This window comes from Lissotriton helveticus, chromosome 11 (assembly GCF_964261635.1).
Source record: "Lissotriton helveticus chromosome 11, aLisHel1.1, whole genome shotgun sequence".
In the NCBI taxonomy this organism is placed as follows: Eukaryota; Metazoa; Chordata; class Amphibia; order Caudata; family Salamandridae; genus Lissotriton; species Lissotriton helveticus.
In genome coordinates this window covers 242,440,721-242,461,564 of record NC_136072.1, presented here as the reverse complement: position 1 = coordinate 242,461,564, position 20,844 = coordinate 242,440,721, and the positions used below count along the sequence as shown (strand labels likewise).

The 20,844-nt window shown below is 43.5% G+C and overlaps 1 protein-coding gene across 2 annotated transcripts in view; it reads right to left on the bottom strand.

Annotated features, from left to right (window-relative positions):
• Positions 1 to 20,844, bottom strand: part of EIF2A (eukaryotic translation initiation factor 2A) — a 247,232-nt gene that overhangs the window by 51,253 nt on the left and 175,135 nt on the right. For both annotated transcript variants that reach the window (XM_078668056.1, XM_078668057.1), the window contains exons 7-9: positions 19,755 to 19,828; positions 19,482 to 19,626; positions 18,798 to 18,914 (exon numbers count right to left, since the gene is read on the bottom strand). In XM_078668056.1, coding sequence (XP_078524182.1) covers positions 18,798 to 18,914; positions 19,482 to 19,626; positions 19,755 to 19,828 — 336 coding nt within the window. The remainder of the gene's footprint in view (positions 1 to 18,797; positions 18,915 to 19,481; positions 19,627 to 19,754; positions 19,829 to 20,844) is intronic.

The window sequence follows — 20,844 nt, the reverse complement described above, 5'->3', positions numbered from 1 at the left end:
AGACAGCTATTATATTTGACGAAGAGAGACATTCACCAATGTCTACACACCAGTACATTGATTAAATACCACCAGGCACAAAGAATCTCCAGGGGATTACGGATCCCCTTAAAACCCTCATTATGCAAGAAAAGTCCGAGATTTGTTGAAGAGTGGTACTCCATACTCAAAAAGTGTTCACTGGATCTCATCCTACTTATCATTGAGGAACTTTCCAAAATCTTAGAAGCATTATCCAAAGAGATTATTCACACCAAATCTGAACTGACAACCATCATAACAACTGAAGACTGGACCAAAACACTTGAAGATATAATGTGCAACTTGAGAAGTACACCCAAGAGATCAACGAAAGAAAAATATGCAAATATAAACGAGATGCCATCGACTATAAATTAGGGGAAGTTTACTCCTGGGCAGGGGTGTATGCCAGACGTCGGCAGAATAAACCTTATAGTCAGAACACAGAGACTTCTTTGTCGGATGGCGACACCAGGCATAAGCCTCGAATAGTCAGCTCTGAACATTTACCGTCCACAAGCACAGAAATTCAACAGCTTCCTGGTGTTCCTTTTTTTAGAGGAAGGTTCAAAAGACAAAGACGACCCAGGCGGGGCAAAGGAAAAATAAGTAGAGAAGAAACAAGGAGCTCAGCCACTATGAGCAAGCGACTCAAAGGGAAGAAGACGGAAGCAACCTAGTCATCAATATTTCTTCTTACAAACTTAACTCCATAAAAATCAACACCTTTCAAAAAGGTACATCATTTGTACCGACCAGTCACACAAACAGTTTAGAACTTGAAATACGTTTTTTCAAACTGATGCGCAATTTACGTTTAAGACATTTCTTGGATAATGTATTGACCGAACACAATCCTGAAGACATTGGACAATTACGTGGTTTACGTTGCAGGAGCACATACATGGCTCCGGTCAGCCATAAAAGTCTTGACACCTTCGAGAACCTTGTCAAACATGATATTCTTAAATTCAACTACAAACGACAATCGAAACATCGTAATCTTAGGAACAAAGAATTTGATGTTCTGAAACATCTAGCTAACACTCCAGATATCACTTGCCAAAATGCTGATAAGGGAGGTGCACTTATCACGAACACTAGCTTTTACAGAGAACGAGTGCAGATGCACGTTTCAGATTAGAACACCTAGTGCACTCTTGATTACAATCCTACTAAATATTTTGCCACCATTTTAAACAGCTTGAAAAAAGCAGCTGAAGAAGGAGTTATCAACGAGAAAATTTGCAGATTTCTGTGACACACCAACCCAAGGACGTCCACCATGTATATGTTACCAAAGATTCACAAACACCCACAACATCCTCCATTTCGACTAATCGTGTCCACAAAAGGAAGTCTACATGGACCAGTGGGGAAATTCATAGACAGATATTTACAACCTGTTGTCACCAGCATGAAAACTTGCATCAAACAAATCACAGGTTTTTTCCCTCCAAAATTGACACCATCAAGTTCACACACAATGAAGACATTTGGTTGTGCACAGTTGATGTAAAGTCTCTTTATACTTCGCTCATTGAAGAACTGTGTTGGAGGTCTGCTTAGACACACACCTTTTTATTGAGGTTTTCCATAACTGGGAAACCGGGGTGTTCTTGTCGTTCCTGACAGCGTATATTTTAAAGAAATAACAGTTGCCTGCATCTATTACAAGCACTAATAGAGGCTTGATGGTACCGACAGGACCACGATCTTTCTAAGTTTTAGATTGGAAGGCGTACTTTTGCTCCGACATTGATTACACGTTATGAATTAAGGGGCTAGTCGCACTCGACGGAGTTGCTAACATATTTGGATGCTGCCGAGCACAAAGTTTTTTCTTCAAGCACTTTTGTATTTGAAATTTCATGTGCTTGTAGACTAAATCAGATATATATGTTTTTGCGCTATTTTTGAGAAAGAGACCTTTACCCTGGAAAGTCCTGATGAAGGTGGTGCATTATTTGACAGCACACCGAAACGCGTTGACGCCTTTGTTGTTTTAAATTCGAGGAACTATTGAGTCTGGAATTTCCTATGTGGTCATGACTCTATTGTAATAGTTTCACTCAAATTAATGTTTCTATGATGATTTTTTAAGATCTCACTTGTTGTCTCGTTTTTATTGATTTATTGCATATATGTTTTATGAATTTGTGTTTTTAGCAATTTGTGTCACTAATGAATGTTTACATTAATGGGAAATAAATAAAGTTTTCTTGATGTTTTTATATGATTCATTGTAAGTCTATAATTTTGTTGGGTTCCCCTCTTGTTGATATATATTTGTGAGAATGATGTTCATTTTGGATAAATGATTGTGGTTTACATGTCAGTTGCTTCCAAGGGGAAATTTCTTTTGAACTAAAGTCTTTACACTTCAATCCTGGACAATTTGGGTCTAAAGCCGTTTAGGAAACATTACTGAACGCACATTTAGACTCCAGTTTTCAATTTTTTTTGATGGATTTACTCAATTTCACCTTATATCAGAGCTATTTTGAATGAGAGGACCAGTGTTCTTTCCAACTCACTGGCACTTCTATGGGCAATTGTGCCGCCCCCTCGTACGACAATATCTTCATGAATAAGTTTGAAGAGAAGAACATGCTCAACTCCACTGTTTGGAAAGATCATGCTGCCACCTTCTTAAGATACATTGATGATATCTTTATTGTATGGAAGGGTTCTCATGACAGCCTGATGAATGCACAGAATGGTCTAAACACCATAAATGATCGAATTCAATTTACACTTAAGGTCAATCAACATACTATAGCTTTCCTCGATGTACTTATCAACAGAGTGGGGAAAATTCTTGAGACTAACATTTACAGAAAGACAACAGACAGGAACAACCTGTTACACTATCAGAGCTTCTACCAAAATTCTCTCAAGAAACATTTACCTTTTTCACAACTGCTTAGGGTAAAAAGAATAGTATTGCATCCTTCCAACTTTGAGCAACAAGCTGATGATATGTTGAACAGATTTAGTCAAAGAGGCTATCCTCGCAATGTGCTGGAACAGGCAAAAACACATACTGCTACCAAATCCAGAACAGACCTCTTCACAACAGCACAGAGAACAGATCACAAACGCATGGTCGTGGTGTCGAAATTCTCCACCATGAGCCGACAATACGAGAAAACTATTAAAAACAACTGCCCCATCCTTGCCTTAGAACCACATTTCAAAGGGATCTTCAAAGACACCCCCATTTTTGCGTACAACAGAGGCTAGAATTTTAAAGACCTTATCACGGCCAAACCAAAAGACATCACACAAACAAGTTATAAAGGCAGTATACCTTGTTACAACTGCAGTAACTAACGATTTGATCATGGGCTGAACTATTACACATCCCATGAAAGGCACCAACTTCAAACTCAAGGTAAATGCCAACTGCGACACCACCGATTTAATTTACATGCTCAAGTGCCCTTGTGGCCTTGTGTATGTTGGGAAGACGAAAAGAAAAATTAAAACCAGAATACATGAACACAAGACCTACATTCAGACAAAAAATCTGAAATCAGTCATTGCAGGACATTTCATTGACAATCACCACAACATCAGTCAACTGAAATTTCTCATCCTGGAAGTCGTGGACAAACTAGAAGGAAGAGACAAGAACAACTACCTTCTATAGAGAGAAAACCATTGGATAAAATTCCTGAACTTTATGAAACCACATGGTCTTAATGATCGTATGGAATTCCTGTGCTACCTTTAATCTTCTCACAGACTCAATTTGGACTGTTATTCTCATGGCCTGTCTATTGTCTTTCTAGCAGATTCTCTCCTTTTTGATCTTTGTTTATGCTTCCACTGTCCTTTCACTGTATCATCTCTCACTTATTCACATTTACATTTGGACATATTTGCTTATATTTCACACCATCCTCCATGACTTCATTCGTTTAACATAATTCCTTTGTATATTTGCTTCCCACTCCAGCTTTCATAATTTCACTTATCTTTATGACTTATTCCTTTGACCTTCATTTCGCTTTATTCCCATGGTTCAACTTACATTCTACATTTTCCTACTCAATTCTTTCTAGCATCTATTTTACAGGCTATATACCGGATATTTCTATCTTTACACGGTTCCTCTGCACCAACCAAAAATGGCGAAAAGGGTCATATTTTGGACCCAGTTTTTTCAAATAACATACAGCTCTAAAGTGAAAGCCCAATCCCAATGCCATGGTCTGACCATTTCCTAATTCCGATTATCTGGAATACCTCATATCAGAGAGTGGGGACGCAAAGGGATAAATCATGGGTTCGCCCCTGGGCAAAATTATCGACAGAGGCTTGGTCCGAAACGCTGAAGAGATCCGGACCAGTGGAAGAAACCAATAAAACTATAGCCTCTGATAACTACCACCAGTGGATCAAATCTGCATTGGATGTCACGATCCCACATAAATGGATCACGGAAAAATTAAAGGAAACACATACTCCATGGGATCTGAGCAACATGGCTGATGACCGGTGGAGCCGCTTGACAGCTAATGAACAGATTGGCCCTGGTTTCCCCCTCGACCGTCACCTACCTAGCCGGACATTGGGCATAGTTCCTACTCATCTCCCCGCTATTACTACTGCCTCCCATCCCTCCTACAAATTATTGAAACATTGTTTATGTGTACTGTGTGAGAAGTTGGCCTGGTATAGGATGTTCACTATTCTAGTGAACACCTTGCACCAGTCCAAACAACCCTTATGGTGATGGTTGCAAAGTAAACCTTATAGACCAGCTATCCTAGTGGTAGCATGGACAGAACAGTCTTAGGCTAAAAGACTCTTGAGGGCGTGTAAAGCCAGCTGTTTTACCATATGTAACCCCTTGAATATCAAATGAAAGGACACCACACAGGATATATATAAAATATATATGTATTTATTTACTAACACACTCCTCTGAACTCTTTATGAGGTCAGAGGCAAAAGCACATAACAAGTTACTCTTAGAAATACTTTAAATAGCACAATTTACAGTTAGGCCCTAGGGGCGCGTAAAACCATATACTAAGTAAGTGGTATAAGAACCACGACTGGAGAAAAGGAAAGGCCTAGGGCCTAGAGAATCACGGGTGCTACAATATCTGACCCTTAGGTTAGAAGTAGGAGGCCCACAGGTGGCGCGTGCAGTGTCAGTACACTCAAGCGACAGTACACTCACGCGAGAGTCAATAGAAAGTCAATGGGAACTTAAAAGGTTAAGTAATTGAAGATTTAGGACACTTCCGGTCTCACTAGGAATATACAACTAACAAAACTAGACACTAGGATAGTCAACCCCTACAGGAGCACCGAAGTACTCGCGTTACCTCACCCACGGGCTGCGGGTGCATAGGTGTCAAAGTGTGTCGGGTTTTCTCGTTGATTCCTATGGAGCCTTGGAAGAAGATGCTGCAGGCGACCAGGAGGAAGATGTCCGGGTGGATCCAAGGGTGGATCGAAGATGAAGGAGACCTGAAAGCAGAGGGTACAGAGTCTAGGTCACTAGCCAGTGACCGGGTGGAACCAGGAAGGAACCAGACGTCGTCGAGGAGCAATAAGGTGCTGTCGTGAAGCTTGTCGTTGCAGCCACGCGGACCAGGAGGCGTCGAGGACGACCAGGTGCTGGAGAGGAGCTGTCCCACGAAGGTTCTCGCAGATGGAGGGGTCGACTTCAAGATCGAAGCCAACAAGCCTAAGCAAAGGTAACCCACGCAGGATACACAAAAGGCTTCTGGTGCCGACCAGGAGGGTCTGAGGTACTTCACCTTTTCAGGGAAGCAAGTGCCAGTCTGGAGAAACCAGACCAGTGATGGATTTTCAAAAGGATCATCGTCACAGGGCTACTAGCCAACTGGCCAGCAACCGGGACAAAGTGTCGAGCAGAACACAAGCAGAAGGGCCCCACGCAGATCTCGTGGAGTGTGGAGGGCTGGTCTTCGGTGCAGGTGGAGCTCGGTGTCGGGGTGTCTCAGTCAGTGCACAGCTTCGAGGATGCCTCAGGAGCTGCGCTGTTAGCAAGTTGAAGACTTTCCAAGTTGCCTGGTTCCACGGGTTCCGACGCCTTCCACGGGGCTCAGCTGTGCTGGAGTCGTGCAGTGGGGTCAGAGAGGTCCGGGAGTCAAGGTCTTGTCAGGCTCTGTGCTCGGGTTCCGGCGGGAACGGGGACAAAGCAAGCCGTCGAGTTGCTGGATGGTGCCTGGTTGCCCAGGGTGGTCACTCCTTGGCCACAAGGGAGATTCTTCAGTCTTCAGCTCAGGTGAATGTCGAAGGGTCCAGAGTTTCGGTTCAAGTCGATATCAGGATAAATCTAAAGTCTCCTGGGTCAGCTCCTACCTTTATACAACTAAAGGGGGCTGGTTTACTCACTAGGTCCCTCCTATGGGTGGGACCAGGAAGTGGGTGGTTACACCCCCTTTCCTTTGTCCAGTTTCGCGCCAGAGCTGGGGCTGGAGTGCTCCAGCACCGGTTTGAACAGGACTATGCATGGAGCACCTAGTGTGCCCCAGGCAGTGTCTCATTCTATTCAGCCCTCCCTGTCCCAATACACAAAGTCCTGTCTGGGGTTGGGCTCGCACCTCTCCAGGCAGGAAACCCATTGTCCAAACCTCTGTGACTGGAAGGACTCCCAGCAGCAGGAGGTGAGACTTGTGTCTGTGGCAGCAGCGTCCATTTTGTGAAGATGGGGCTCTGGTTAACTTTAACCGGGATAGTCAGCAACAACATGTCTTCTCCCTCTAGAAGGGTGGAATGCTACCCCCGTCGCCAGAATTGGCGAAGGGGTAGTATTCCAAAACGTATGACACCTTACACGACATGTTTAGATAAAGCCAAACCAAAGGTAGCATTCAAGCGCGAGGATTATAATGCACTTAAGAGTATATGGTATGGCGATATCATAGAACAGCTATAAGGACATGGTTCCGAAAGCTGCAGACAGGCTCAGCTCATTCTAGAGCACCATCTCACACATAACCAAGCACTCTGCCTCCAGGATTGTTATGGCCGGCCATAGGAGTGACTTATAGGTTACTGTGTGTCTATATATAAGGGTAGATATAGGAATACTATACCTAAGCAAGGGGTGATTACACAACCTTGCCCCAGCTGAGTGATCAGCCAGTTGTGTAAGTTTGAGTGGCCAGCCAGAGGTGGCATAATACATGCTGCAGCCCCTGGTAGGCCTTGGTTACACCTATGCCCTGAGTACCTAGGGTACACTTCTACAGGGGCTGACAAGGTGAACCAATTCCCAATTGGATGTACCTAGAGTACAGGGTGTGAATTTAGAGAGAGTGCATCTGGGCTGTGGGTCTGATTAGCAGGCCCACAGCCACATCTAAGTCGAAAACCAGTGAAGCAAAAGCAAAAAGTGGGGGTGACCATAGGAAGCAGACCCTACTCTCCTACACACTGTACCTCATTAGGCTCTTGTATCTGATGTAACTTTTAACGCAACGATCCAAAATGTAAAGCGCTCTGATACCCTCTGGGTCAAGTTCGCGCTATATAAAACTTTGTAAATAAATAAATAGGAGACGCTACCTTTTATTTGTGATACCGGCATTAAGTGTGTTGTCATAGGTCAGTCTGCTGGTGATGACGGCCTGGGTGACTGTGCATCTGGTGTCAGAGGGGAGCCATTTGGATATCTTGCTGTTCTATTCGTAGGATGAAGAAACAAGTTGAGGTGATGGCGTTCCTGTTTGACCATCATGACGTTTGTTGTCCAAGATGACGCTGAGGTTTTCAGCGTGGTTGGTGGGAGTGAACGTGGGGCCTAGGTCGGATGGCCATCAGGAGGAGTCCCATGTTAGAGTATGAAGAGTACATGGAGAACGAATGGTCACATAAGAGAATAACATGAGGTGAATGTAGTGGCAGTGGTAAGCCATTTTTTATGCTGCACTTTACTAAATCAGGAAACTTTACCAAGCATACCAACAAAAAAGCACAGAAAAGTCTTGGTCAAACTAGATATCTGTTCTAAAACCAAAGTTGGAAGCATAAAAATTAGATAAAGTTTGGGCTGTAAACCAACTGCCTGTACTACGGTCGACATCGATGGAAAAACATCTTTGGGTGCCACTGGTTTCTTTAGCCCCAACAGTACAAATGTGGACTACTGCATGAAGATCAAAAGCCAGAAACAATTCGCCCTGTAGCACAGTTGATCGGTACGGAAAATATGAAATGCCTCCTTATTAGGATTATGGCCACTGCAAATTCACTAGGCCTGGTGACAGATTAAAGCAAGTGCAGGCATCTGCCTTACTGAACCAGTACAAGGATTCCTAATGGGTGCAAGCTGCACAAAGGGCAAAAAATGGCCTGCTGCTAAGGCAGGGAGTGCCCAAATAGCAAACTATCTTTTTGTGAGGATATGAAAACCCTTGCCCCTTCTACCCAAAGATGTAGTGAAGTATCTTTGGAAAGAACAGGCCCAATGAATTAAAATCAGATAGTTTCTCAGAGGTCTCCTCACATGCAGGTTATGTGTATGCTTCTCTTGTAAATCAGACCAGACATAAAAATAGGTTGTATTTCTATTATCAATGTCAGTGTTAAACAGGCGGACCTTTGCTGCAATCAGGTATTTTTCTTGGAAATCCCCCCTGGAGATGCCACTTCCCTTTTGGTAAAGGCACACGTTTGTCCACGTGAGGGAATAATAACTAAAACAAACACGCAGACTAAGGCGAGTTATTGTTTTCATTGTGTGTTACGCAAAGCCCTGGTTTACTTAAGAGTTGGCTTGATTTTCTTACAGTGCTCTTGTATAAGAATTGTACTGCATCTCAATAGTCAACTGTATCACAATGCTCTATTTTCATTTATATCTGGAAAGGGAATCACGTGCCCCAAAACAGAAGAAAATAGAATACCCGCACTTTTATTATTCAGAGATGATATTGTCAATTGCCAAAACCTGGAATGCTTTGCACAAATCACAAAATGTTTTTAAACAATTTTTTATGCAACTGACCTTCAGGATTAAAATAAATCGAAGTTAATGGAAGATGGGCACGGGGAGCCTTTAAACAAACACTAGTGTTTGAGTTACAGTTTAACAGAGGTCATCTCCTATGATCATTTTGGACTACTATACACGGATTAATATCCTGGAAAAATTAAACCTTTAAGACCATACTTACATTGAATCGATGCAATGGGCAAGCCTAAAATTCGAAATTGGGGAATCTATGTGCTCGTACAAAAAAGATACATTCTTCTAAATTGGTGGGAAAAGCATGCTATGGGGTTGTGATCTGGGGGCATTATAAAGGGAAAAAGCTATTGGTTTAAGAAATTAAATACATTCAAAAGTGCAGTCTGCTGACAATTTTATTGCACATTCAGAATTCTGCTTACATTTCCTTTGTTATGTCTTTTATCTGATCCAATTATTATAGTAGTTAAAATGTGGTTGAAGCTCTTTTCTTAACATTTATATAGACGAAAGTGCTATATAATTCATCAGACGACTCCAGCTGCCATGGTTCAACTATGTTATGGATTATTTTGACTCGAAACATGGAAACTGGTTTCAAGATCCTTGAAACCTTTCTAACGAGGCAAGATTTTGACAGATTTTCACATGAAGCATACTTATGGGAATGGTAAACTAGAATCCAATAACATGTCCACCAAACAGAGATATATGGCTCCCTATCCACCCTTAATGATAGAACCCTTATGTATGTATTATCTATAGCAGAAGACTGAGAACTGTTCACAAGGTTACTACTGGCCCAACTCCTATGGTTATCCATTCAGAAACTGGGACATAGATGAGGTGGTTATGATGTCACTTATTTGCCCACGTGGATTACAAATGAGGGTGACCATGGTCCATTTTCTTATTGTGCAGATGTTACATGACTGGAGGCTTAGGAGGGACTTGATCATCCTTTGTCTTAGCGCGAAGCTTATGAAGTACAATATGACAGTAGTGGGATTTTTGTAAACCACCACTGAGATCAATGATCTATGTAAATTTGAAAAATATCTAAAGTGTGCTTTAAGACCGAGTACATTCTACATCAATATGATCTAGAAGTCATCTCTATCACGAAAGGAGATCTGTTCTTGACTATCTAAGATATGGATACTGCAACAAGAGGACCAACAGACAACACAGTTGGTTGTATAGAATATCTCTGAGTATTCAGAACTGTATTGGTTGGCCTAATTGGGATTATATTGATGTGTAATATTTCCATTTTATATTTGTATGTCTTAAACATAACATTTCATATAGTATTATGGATCTTAAACTGGGTTTTTCTATAAAGTGTTATGGTTTATTTAACTGAAGTAAACAATTGAGTTGTAAGTTACTTTTGGTTGGCATGTTTGTTCTCAAACAGTTGTAGAAATTTCAGTCTGTGCGCAAGTGAACTCTGTTATCTCTACCAATGCAATGCACAACTGATGCCATTTGGCTACCAATATCCAAAGGTTATTTATAGAACTTACTTCGAGGTCATGCAGCCCCAGAGATTTGGGACACACATCATTGTGTTTGGCAGTTCTTTCTTCCAGGAGGTGGCATAGGTTTACTTTGATATTATTAAACGTGGTGTTGTATCGGTTCTACACCCAAAGGTCATTTTTAAGACTGACCCATCGGCCCCAGAATTTTAAATCTAGAACCTCAATATATGGGCAGCCCAGCAACATAGTAACTGTGCTAAGTGCCCCCAATAGAAACATTATAATAAATAATAATAATAATAGCACATTTGTAAAGCACAAACTTTGATCCTGAAGGGAATCTAGGCGCTGGAGGGCCGTCAGTGAGAGAAAGTGAGCTACTGTCCAAAATCAAATGATGCTGAGCTGAGCTGCTGCCAGCGATCAAACCATGAGCCCTACGCTCCGGAGTCAGTCACTCTGGGTGCTGCGCCACACCTCTATTACATTTTAGACATTCATATGATGTACATATTGTTCACCTGCACAACATATTTACCTAGAATCGATCAGAGCTACATCTTGTGCAGTTTAATTGGGACGTACTTCCAGCTAAACATAATTGTGGACACAAGTTCCTTATTAGTATAAATATAAAAACGATTTTATGCCATTCAAAGTTGTTCACAACTTTCCATTCCTTTGCTAAAATCTAGATAGATTCACCATAAAGGTGCAAGTGTTATTTGTCCTCCATCTCTGTTATTACATCATATAGTTTGTAAATGATGCCTTAGGTACATCTGTGTAGGTCTTTATTATCTTTTGATCTTATGGTAAGCCTCCAATGGTTGCGCTGATCACTCCAGAGGTTCACTATAATTGATTGTATCTGGAAGTATTTCAGTCATTCTATTTTCCTAAATTAAAAAAACAAACAAACACAAAACGTACCACATCTTATTCTTGATGTCGCAGTGATGTATAGTCCTTATGAACGTAAACAGATGATAATGCCTGTGGAAGTGCTCCCAACACCAGTTTGACTAAAATACTGCTTTGCTAATAATTTGTTTGGTTTCAGTAAACAGTTTATCTTCAAGATATCCTGTCTGGCAATCCACTTATCCATGGATGCCCATTTTTCAGAGTACATCGAGATTCAATTCCTAACTCGGATGCCTTGTGATACTGTTCTAAAATCACAACCAACAGGCCACCTCTGAATTCAGACAGTCTAGGGAGCCTGCTGTAAATTCTTGCCCTTTTCCCTCTGAAAATAAATGGAATCATATTAGACTGCAGTACGCATTATAGCTGGGTAAAATGGTTGATCGATTTATAAATATAACAGAACTTTCTTTGACTCTAAATTCTTACACCAGTACGTAAAATATATTTTAAACAGCATACCTACTGATAGGTATTCTGAAATATTTTACAATCTTTGTTTCATGCCTAAAAGGTAAAACCAGTTTGTGTTCCTCAGCGCCAGCCCATGGTGTCATCAGGTTAATGCTTTGTTACAGAGTGCCAGGGGTGGTCTCAGGTGTTGCTGTATTCTTTTTACAATATTGGCTGCTGATATCTGTGGATCATTTTAGAAATGCAAAGGAGGGTTGCTTTTACTGTGTGCTCGGTCTAAGATAAAGAATGGACATTTTAAGGAAAAGAACATTTTAGTGCTGCTGGGGGATGACAGGACCTGCACAGTTTTACTATCTCCACCGGTGGTCATATGCGCTTTGGAAGACGGATTAGAAAAGAAAGGAGCAAGGCAAATTTCTTTACTTAAAATGAGAATAAGAAATCTCTAGACTTTGTCACAATTGAAAACTCTACTTGTTTTCTCAGTTGATCAGGCCTGCACCTTGCTGAAACCTGTGAGCTGACATAGAAGGCAACTTCCCATGTGACCAATGGCTTACTGCTACAAATTATGCATTCGAACTAACATTCAAATGCCTTAGATTATGGACTTTCCGTACTGGCTAAACAATATGGGAAAGACTATCCACTAATCTCTTAAGAAATATGTTCTTCAAGAAGTATACTTGTTCTTGAATATCCCAGTGGGTCAAAAAATGCTAAGACAAATGCCTGAAGCCTCAAATGAAGAAGCAAACACAAGTTCCTTACCTTCAGTAACGCACCATCTGTTAGAGATAGGATCTAGTTTTCGATTCCTTACCTTTGAATTTCCCAGGCGTCAGACTGGATTTGGAAGCTTTTTGCATGAGCAGATTGGCTCCACATGGTGTTTGGGTCAACCGCGTCGGAAGTGACGTCTGTCACCTATAAAGGTGTCACCTCGGTGCACAGATGTCAGTAACTTTTCACGACTTTCCACGCCAGGAGCGCAGAGCCATGAAGTGCAGGGGCACCGGTGTGTCTAAACTAGGGCCCTGAAAGGGATCAGCCCTGACACTAGAAACTTGTCTGCAGAGCTGGGAGGATGAGTGGGTCGGTAAGGAATCTGCGGCTGGATCCCACTTCTACCATCTAATGCATTACCGAAAGAAAGTAACTTGTTCATCTGATAATGACAACGCTCTTTTTGACTACAGGCAGTGGAGTCACTCCTCTTCTTTTGAGGGATGTGGAGGAGCGTAGAAAGTGGGCAAGGTGTTGGATTGGCCCAAATGAAAAGGTGTTACCACTTTCGTCAGGAAAGAGACCCTTGTGCGAAGCACCAATTTGTCTGGAAAAACAGACAAGAATGGATGCTTGGATGATAAAGCTTGAGTTCACTCACCCTCTGGGCAGATGTTATTGACACTTGAAAGGCTGCATTGATGGTGAGTAGCCGGAGGGAACAATTGTGAAGAGGCTCGGAAGGAGCACACATTAAGAAAGTGAGAGCCAAATTAAGGTCCCACTGGGGCATAAGGAAAGTGTGTGGGGGGGGGGGGGGGGGACATATTAAGAAGACCTTAAGAAACAGTAGGGGACTTACATAAAGAGGGTTGGTCAGGCATCCACAAAAAGGCAGACAGCGAAGAAAGGTAACCTTACAGAGTGCCCAAAGCAGAGCCCTGCTGGGCAAGGGTCAGAAAAAAAGGACATCAGAAAGGGAAACAGAAAGAGGGTCAGTAGACTTTTCTGTACAACATAATACCAATTTGTTCCACCCGCAGGTGTACACCGATTGTGTGGAGGGATGCCTGGTTGCCAGAATAACATTGCAGACTTTGGGAACAAGATAGAAAGCGGTTAACTGTGACCAAAGCAAGAAGGTGCATAGTTGACAGGCTCAGGCGGAGGACCATCCCCTGCTGATGCTACAGAATATCCTCCCCAAAGGGCCAGCCTAATAGGAGGATCGATGCTCATGCTGAGAAGCTCAGGATACCAGACTCTCTGTACCCAGTCTGCAGCCACAAGGATGACTTGGGCCCAGTCGTTCCTGATCTTCTAGAGAACTCTTGGCAGAAGTGGTATGGGCAGAAAGGCGTACAGGAGGCCTGAGTTCCACTTGAGATGAAAAGCGTCTCCGAGCAAGAGTTGCCTTGGAAACTTCAGCGCATAAAACTGCTGACACAGCATTCAGGAAACCTGCCAGGTGTTGAACCATCAGGCATATGCTCTGCTGTTCCAGCCATTTCCAGAGACGCAGAGCCACTTGGCAAAGGGTACACGACCATATCCTGTCAGTTGCAGTACTACATGGCAGTGGTGTGGTCTGTAAACACTTGTAGCAGCCTTCCCTTGATGGAGGGTAAAAAGACTTTCAATGCCAGTCTGATTGCTCGGAGCGCCTCTCCCAGATGGCCGTCCAACCGTGGAGTGATGCATCCGTCACTACTATGAGATCAGGTTGGGGAAAGGAGAGAGTTCGGACTGTGACCCAATTGCGGTTCATTGGCCACCACTGTAGGTCTTTTGCAATTCCTTCCAAGATCTGAACCATGTCGGAAAGACTCTCCTGGTGCTGTGCCCACTGGAACTTCAGGTCCCAATGCACAGCTGGCATAGGTCATCTGGCATGTGTGATGTAGGAGGCCATGAGGCCCAGCAGTCGCAGAGTCATTCTCATTGAAATCCAGGATAGAGGCTGAAACATTAGCATCATAGCCTGAATATCCTGGACTCGCTACTTGGGAGGAGAAGCCCGAAACTGCACTGTGTCCATAACAGCTCTGTGGAAAGGGACTGTCTCAGAGGGAGTCAGGTGTGACTTCGGCAAGTTGATCGTGAACGCCAGCGAATTCAGAAGGTTCGCCGTGGCCTGGAGGTTGTAGAGAGCCTGTGGCAAGCCCACCTTCAGTAGCCAGTCGTTGAGAAACGGGAAAACTGGAACCCCTGATCTGCGTAGATGAGCTGTTCCCACAGTCATCAACTTGGTGAACACCAAAGGGGCACTGGTAAGGCCAAAAGGAAGCACGATAATTGAAAATGCTCGTGACCTACTGCAGGTGATGCCCATGGGCAGGCAGGACAGGAATATAAAAATAGATGTCCTGCAAGCCCAACGCTACCATCCAGTCCCCTCGGGACAGGGCAGACAAAACCTGAGTCAATGTGAGCATCTTGAACTTCTCCTTCTTGAGGAACAGAAAGTAGTGGGAATAGCAAGCTCTGCCTACTTCCAACACCGGAATACTTTCTATGACTCCCTTGGCCAAGACTGCCTTAGGGCTAGAGCGTTCGACCTCGAAGCTCGGAACAGGGTTCGAGAATCGGCAATGGCACTCAACATCCTGTGATTCTGGACAAATCACTTAATCTCCCCGTGCCTAATAAAAATGAATGTGTCAATCTGTAACAAAACTGGTGCTCATGTAAAGCACTTTGATAACCGATATCTTCAGGTATAGTTTGCGCCATATAAAACTCTAAAATAAAATTTTAAAAAAAGACAGCTGTGACTTTCTCACGGAGCAGGGACAAATCATCCTCTGTCAGCCAGTCGTGAGATGGAGGCAAAGGGGGGAGGGGAGAAGGCAAAGGGAAGGGAGTAGGCCCTATAAATGATCTGTAAAACCCACCTGTCTGATGTTATGGACTGCCAGTGGGGGAGATGATGGCAGATTCTACTTCAACTGGATGCCCAGTTTCTTGTAAGCTAAGATGCGGAGGGCTTGGAGGCTGCAACTGCAGTGGGATTGGTGGTTGTGGCAGACCTCTGGCTAGCTTCCCAACGTGGTCGGTATGAATCACATGCTTGCCCCCGCACAGTCTGGGAAACTTACGTGGGGCGGTGGCTGGAGCATGGTTGGCACAGCTGAAAGCCTCTTCTGTAGCCACGAATGGGGCGATAGGCAGACTGAAGTCAACACAAGGCAACTGAAAGCCCCAAGGACTTGGCCGTAGCCCGCGAGTCCTTAAAGACTCCAGCGCGGAGTCTGCTTTGTCCCCAAAGAGATGGTTGCCATCAAAGTGCATGTCCATGAGGGAAGCCTGGACATTCCCTGGAAAGGTCATATGTTCTTAGCCAGGTGTGGCGTCGAAGTGCCACAATCGTCGAAACCACTCTGTCCAGTGAGTCAGTGGTATCCAAACCACACCTAATGGTGAACTTAGCTGCATCTCCCCCATCCTTGACCGCTTGGGGGAGATGCAGCCCAGGCCTCTTTCGGGACTTGAAGCAGCACTTGCGCAACTGTGACCCACAGAGTGTGGGAGTAGCGGCCCAATAAGCATGCAATGTTCTAAAACCACAATTCAAGGTTGGCGGAAGAAATTTTTTTCTTCCGCAACCTATCCAGTCCCCTGTCTGGGGGTGCGGCAGGGAATGCACATGTGGATGAAGAGGCTTGGACCACCAAGCTCTCATGGGTGTAGTGTTGGGTAAGCAAGTTCAAGTCCCCAGTGGCGGCGGGCTACTGTCCTGTTCGCCGGAGCCACTGTGCTGGGCTTGCACCAGGTTCCCAGTAGGACAACCGTCAGTGCTTCATCAAAAGGGAAGCAAGACTTCAGAAGAGACAGCTCCTGAATGCAACTCTTCTGTCAAGATGTTAGTCTTGACTGCCAGCGAAGGCAACTCCTGATCCAGGACCTCAGTTGCCCTCTTCACCACCATGTTATAAGATGCTCCCTCCTACATAGGCACAATAGAGGAAGAAAGAATACCACTATCTTGAGATGTGTCCAGATCACTGGCATACCCAAGTTCCTCACACCAGTCCATTTCCTGGTCTTCTAAGTGAATGGCAATCAGGCACAGACCTAGAATACTTGGGTACTGTCGGCTCTGAAATCTGTATCAATGGACACCATTCCCGCTCCGTTTTGGATTTGTGGCTGTAAAAGGGGCTGGCGCCAGCAGATTCAGGATCATTTGCTTCAGGGCCAAAGTTGGGAGATATTTCTGTAGCACTACCGGTGCCAGTCCGGATCGGATCCAGAGGAGCCTGTCTGAGCCGGAGGGGTCGGTCCGCTTAAATAAATGGGCATGGTCTCGTAAAATTCCTTTACTTGAGCGGTGTCACTCCTGCTCAAGGAAAAGCTGGGAGCCTCAGAATCGGTCCTGGAAATGATTCTGAGGAACCGTGCCTTGAACGTTGATGGTCCTTCGTAGCGACAGCTGACGGACAAGGAGAAATCGAAGTATGCTTAGTCTTGTTGTGCTTCTTAGGTTTCCTCCCCGAAGGTCCAGATTACTCGGAATGGGATGAAGACAACTTTGGGCTCCTGCAATGGTTCTGCAACCTCCCTCTTGATTGGGACCGAGACAGACACGGCGTCACCTGCTGGGCCGCTAGCAGCTTCTGGGTCTACTCCCTCAAAGCCTTAGGTGCCATGGCCAGGCAGTCAGAGCACGACTTGTGAGTTGTAATTGCACTCAAGGAGACACCACAGATAAGGTGTGGGTCCATTACTAACATGGCGCAATGACAGCTACCACATGGTTTAAGCCGGTTTTCCTCGAAGACATCACCTCGACACACCAGGAGGAAAAATTCCTCAAAAAAGTATTTGACAAAACGTCAAAAAAATTCAGTCAAAAAGCAAGAGGGGGGTAGCTCTTTCTCCTTATCGGCGTTAACTCAACGGAAAGAAAACAAGGGATATCAGCATACTGAGGTGGCGCCTATATATAGGTGCCACGGACGTCACTTCCGGAGCCGATTGATGCCACCGACCGGCGCGCACGGGTACTACACATGCAATAATCTTGCGGATCCAATCTGACACCTGGGAAATTCAATGGTAAGGAATCAGTGGCTAGATGTCTCTATCAGATATTAAGGAATATTATAATCAGCAGGTTTAAGAGTTCTCTTTCTTCTAAAACGAACAGCAAGAACACTTATCACTGCTCCCACTATACAACACTAGGTTCTAGCTTGAAAGTGTAGATGAAGATCACTGCACTCGATGACTGAAACAGGCAACTGGTGAAGGATTTAGTCTTACCAGGAAAAACCTCCTCTTGAATGGAGATGGGACGAAGCTAAAGGGTCACTCTGGATGAACAAGCAGCTGCCAGTGGCTTGGAGCAAAATGAGCCCCTAGCCTCAAAAGACTGAGAAAACCCTTGTTACTTGGAAAGAAGACTATAGCCTGGCAAATGCACTATGAATTACATCTAGGAGAATATGTCACTGTCCTGCTGCTTGCGGGAGAGCTGGCAAAATGTGTACTGGTGTATTCTATGGAAGGAGAATGAACTATTCTTCAATAGAAAACCTCTCAAACCCTTGTATGTTAGGTATTCAGTGAATTGTGGTGAAATGTTCAATTATTAAAGCTAATGTTCACAATATCACTCAACATGAAGGATGGGATATTTTTATATGTCTCCTGAAAATTAATTAACAGTGTACGCATGTGTCACTAAGGAGAAGGGCATGATTGACCCAAAGTTTTGTTTGCCAACTGAACAGAAAGTGAACATATTTACTAATAAAAGTCCTTCAAACTTGACTGCCATGTCCACAACAAATCTAACTCAATCAATACATGAACTCGATTTGTGGATTATTAACTGAAAACAGCAATGCTATGTACAAAGAAAAGGAAAACAGAAATACAATTACAGTTTAAAAATAATGAGGTAACTGCAGTAGATGAAAGGCGGCAATCTTATTTGATAGCATAATATATAGATATAACATATATTTCAATTCAAAGACAATGGGTATGTGGGGGGGGGGGATTTGGTTTCATGCACTTATCAACAGCATTTATTGCGAACAGCACAAAAAAGACCTCTACCAGATTGTTGGTGTTTGAAGAGCTGCAGAATAAGGTTCATTGTCCTGTTTGGACATGAAATGAAGATATGAAAGATGCTAGTAAAACATTAATTTTTTTTAAGGTTTTTATAATATCATCACTACCTAATGTAATAGCCAGCAACACCATAACTAGTGTACAAGCATCACCATAGTAATACATACCAAGTTGTACAACAGCACTTTCTCCATTTGTTGCAAGATAGTGTAGGGTTTGTTCTCCATAATACGATGCACCAGTTTTGTCCACTTCTGTACTAGCAGTCACTAACACGGCAGTACCTGTTGTGCATATAATATTTAACAACAAACATCAATAATTCAATAGAAAGATTTACAGCAAAAAGTAAATTTGAATTCAACTGTGCAAACTATGAGAATGCATGCTGACTGTTAGCGACAGGTCGGCTGTTTACAGAGAGAGGATGTCCTCGGGTGCTTCACTTAAAACTATACACAAGGCCTGGTGGAAGAACAATGTAAATACATTTTTGTATTGCATATAATGTGTGTTGAGCCAAATAAACATAGTTCCGAGATTCGTGGATCCATAGAAGAAGTAAGAAAATGCAAAACACCGAGGAAAAAATTAAGGTAGTTTCTTAAATCAAGGCTCATAAACACCTCATATGTACATTTTGTGTTAAACACCTCCTCTCTGACTCTGCGACCAAAAAAAAAAGAGCTTAAGGTTTTCCTGGGGGACATGCTTGTCGATTAGAAGCAATCAACATAAAGAACATAATTGAGCCTTATAAAAGGCTAAACAAGAAACACACATGCTGTCTGCAACAAAAAAATTAAACGAAAGTATAAGTAAAGCAATGAAGGCTTTAGTTTTGACCTTACCCTTCTTGTTCCACAGCATAGTCACCCTGTCTGCTTTAAAGAAACTTTTGTTGGCCAAGGCTGCTTGTGGACCCCCAAAGTTGGGGTATTGGTACAATCGCACAAATGAGGGCGCACCTTTGCTTCCAGGAACATAAACAGCAACCTAAATTAACAAATAATTGTGTTTAAAATTGCAGGTGCATGTTAAAATATAGCAGAAAAAAAGCTATTTGTTCCGAAGAAGGTGAGAAAACACCATACAAAGAAATCCATTAATAACAGCATGCATACCTTGACTGGTGGGGGCCCAGGTGACAACTCAAAATCGCTGACCTTCTGTAACAGCAGTTTATTCGCAATCGTATCTGTAAAAATAGAAAATGTGGAGTTAGGTCACAGTGCCTGCAGGCCACAGTGCCAAAATTATAGTAAAATACTTTGTGAAGCATTTTAGCCATGGCCTTTTGAAGGAATAATCTTCCCATGGTTTTAAGCGTGTAGGAAGGTGGATACCTGACTATGGTTACCCCAGATTTTTTGCCTTGTGTTTAGCTGGTTTTCGACTTAGTTGGCCTGGGTTCCTGCTAATCAGGGCCCCAGGCTATCTGCTTTCTCTTTAAATGGACTCCATGTACTATAGGTACATCACCAATTTGGTACTGGACACCTTATCAGCCCCTGTACAGTGCACTATAGGTGCCCAGGGCATAGGTGCATCCCAAGGCCTACCAGGGGCTGCAGCATATCTTTTGCCACCCCTGGCTGGTACTTAAATCGACACAACTGGCTGTTCACACAGCTGGGGCAAGGTGGTGTACTCACCCCTTGCTTAGATATAGTATACCTATGTCTAAACCTATATCTGGACACATCTATACCTATAAGTCACTCCTATGGCAGGCCTTTACAATCCTGGAGGCAGAGTGCTATGTTTTATGTGAGATGGCGCTCTAACATGTCTGCAGTGTTCGGAGCCATTTCCTTACTGCTGTTCCAGTGATACTGCCATACCATATACTCTTATGTGCATTATAATCCTCGCGGTTATTGCAACATTGGTTTGGCTTTATCAAAACATTGCGTGTTTGGTGTCATACACTTTGGAATGCTACCCCCTCGCCAGTCCTGGTGATGGGGATAGCATCCCACCCCACCCTTCTAGAGGGAGAAGACATGTTACTTTACTGAAAACGCAGTTAATCCTAACCAGAGCCCCAGCATCACAAAATGGATGCTGCTGCCACAGACACGAGTCTGGCATCCTGCTGCTGACCGAAACTTGGCAGAGGACGCCTGGACAAAGAGTTTCCTGTCACAGGGAGGTGTCACACCACCCAAGACGGGAGATAGTGGATTGTAGCAGGGAGGGTTGAAAGAAACT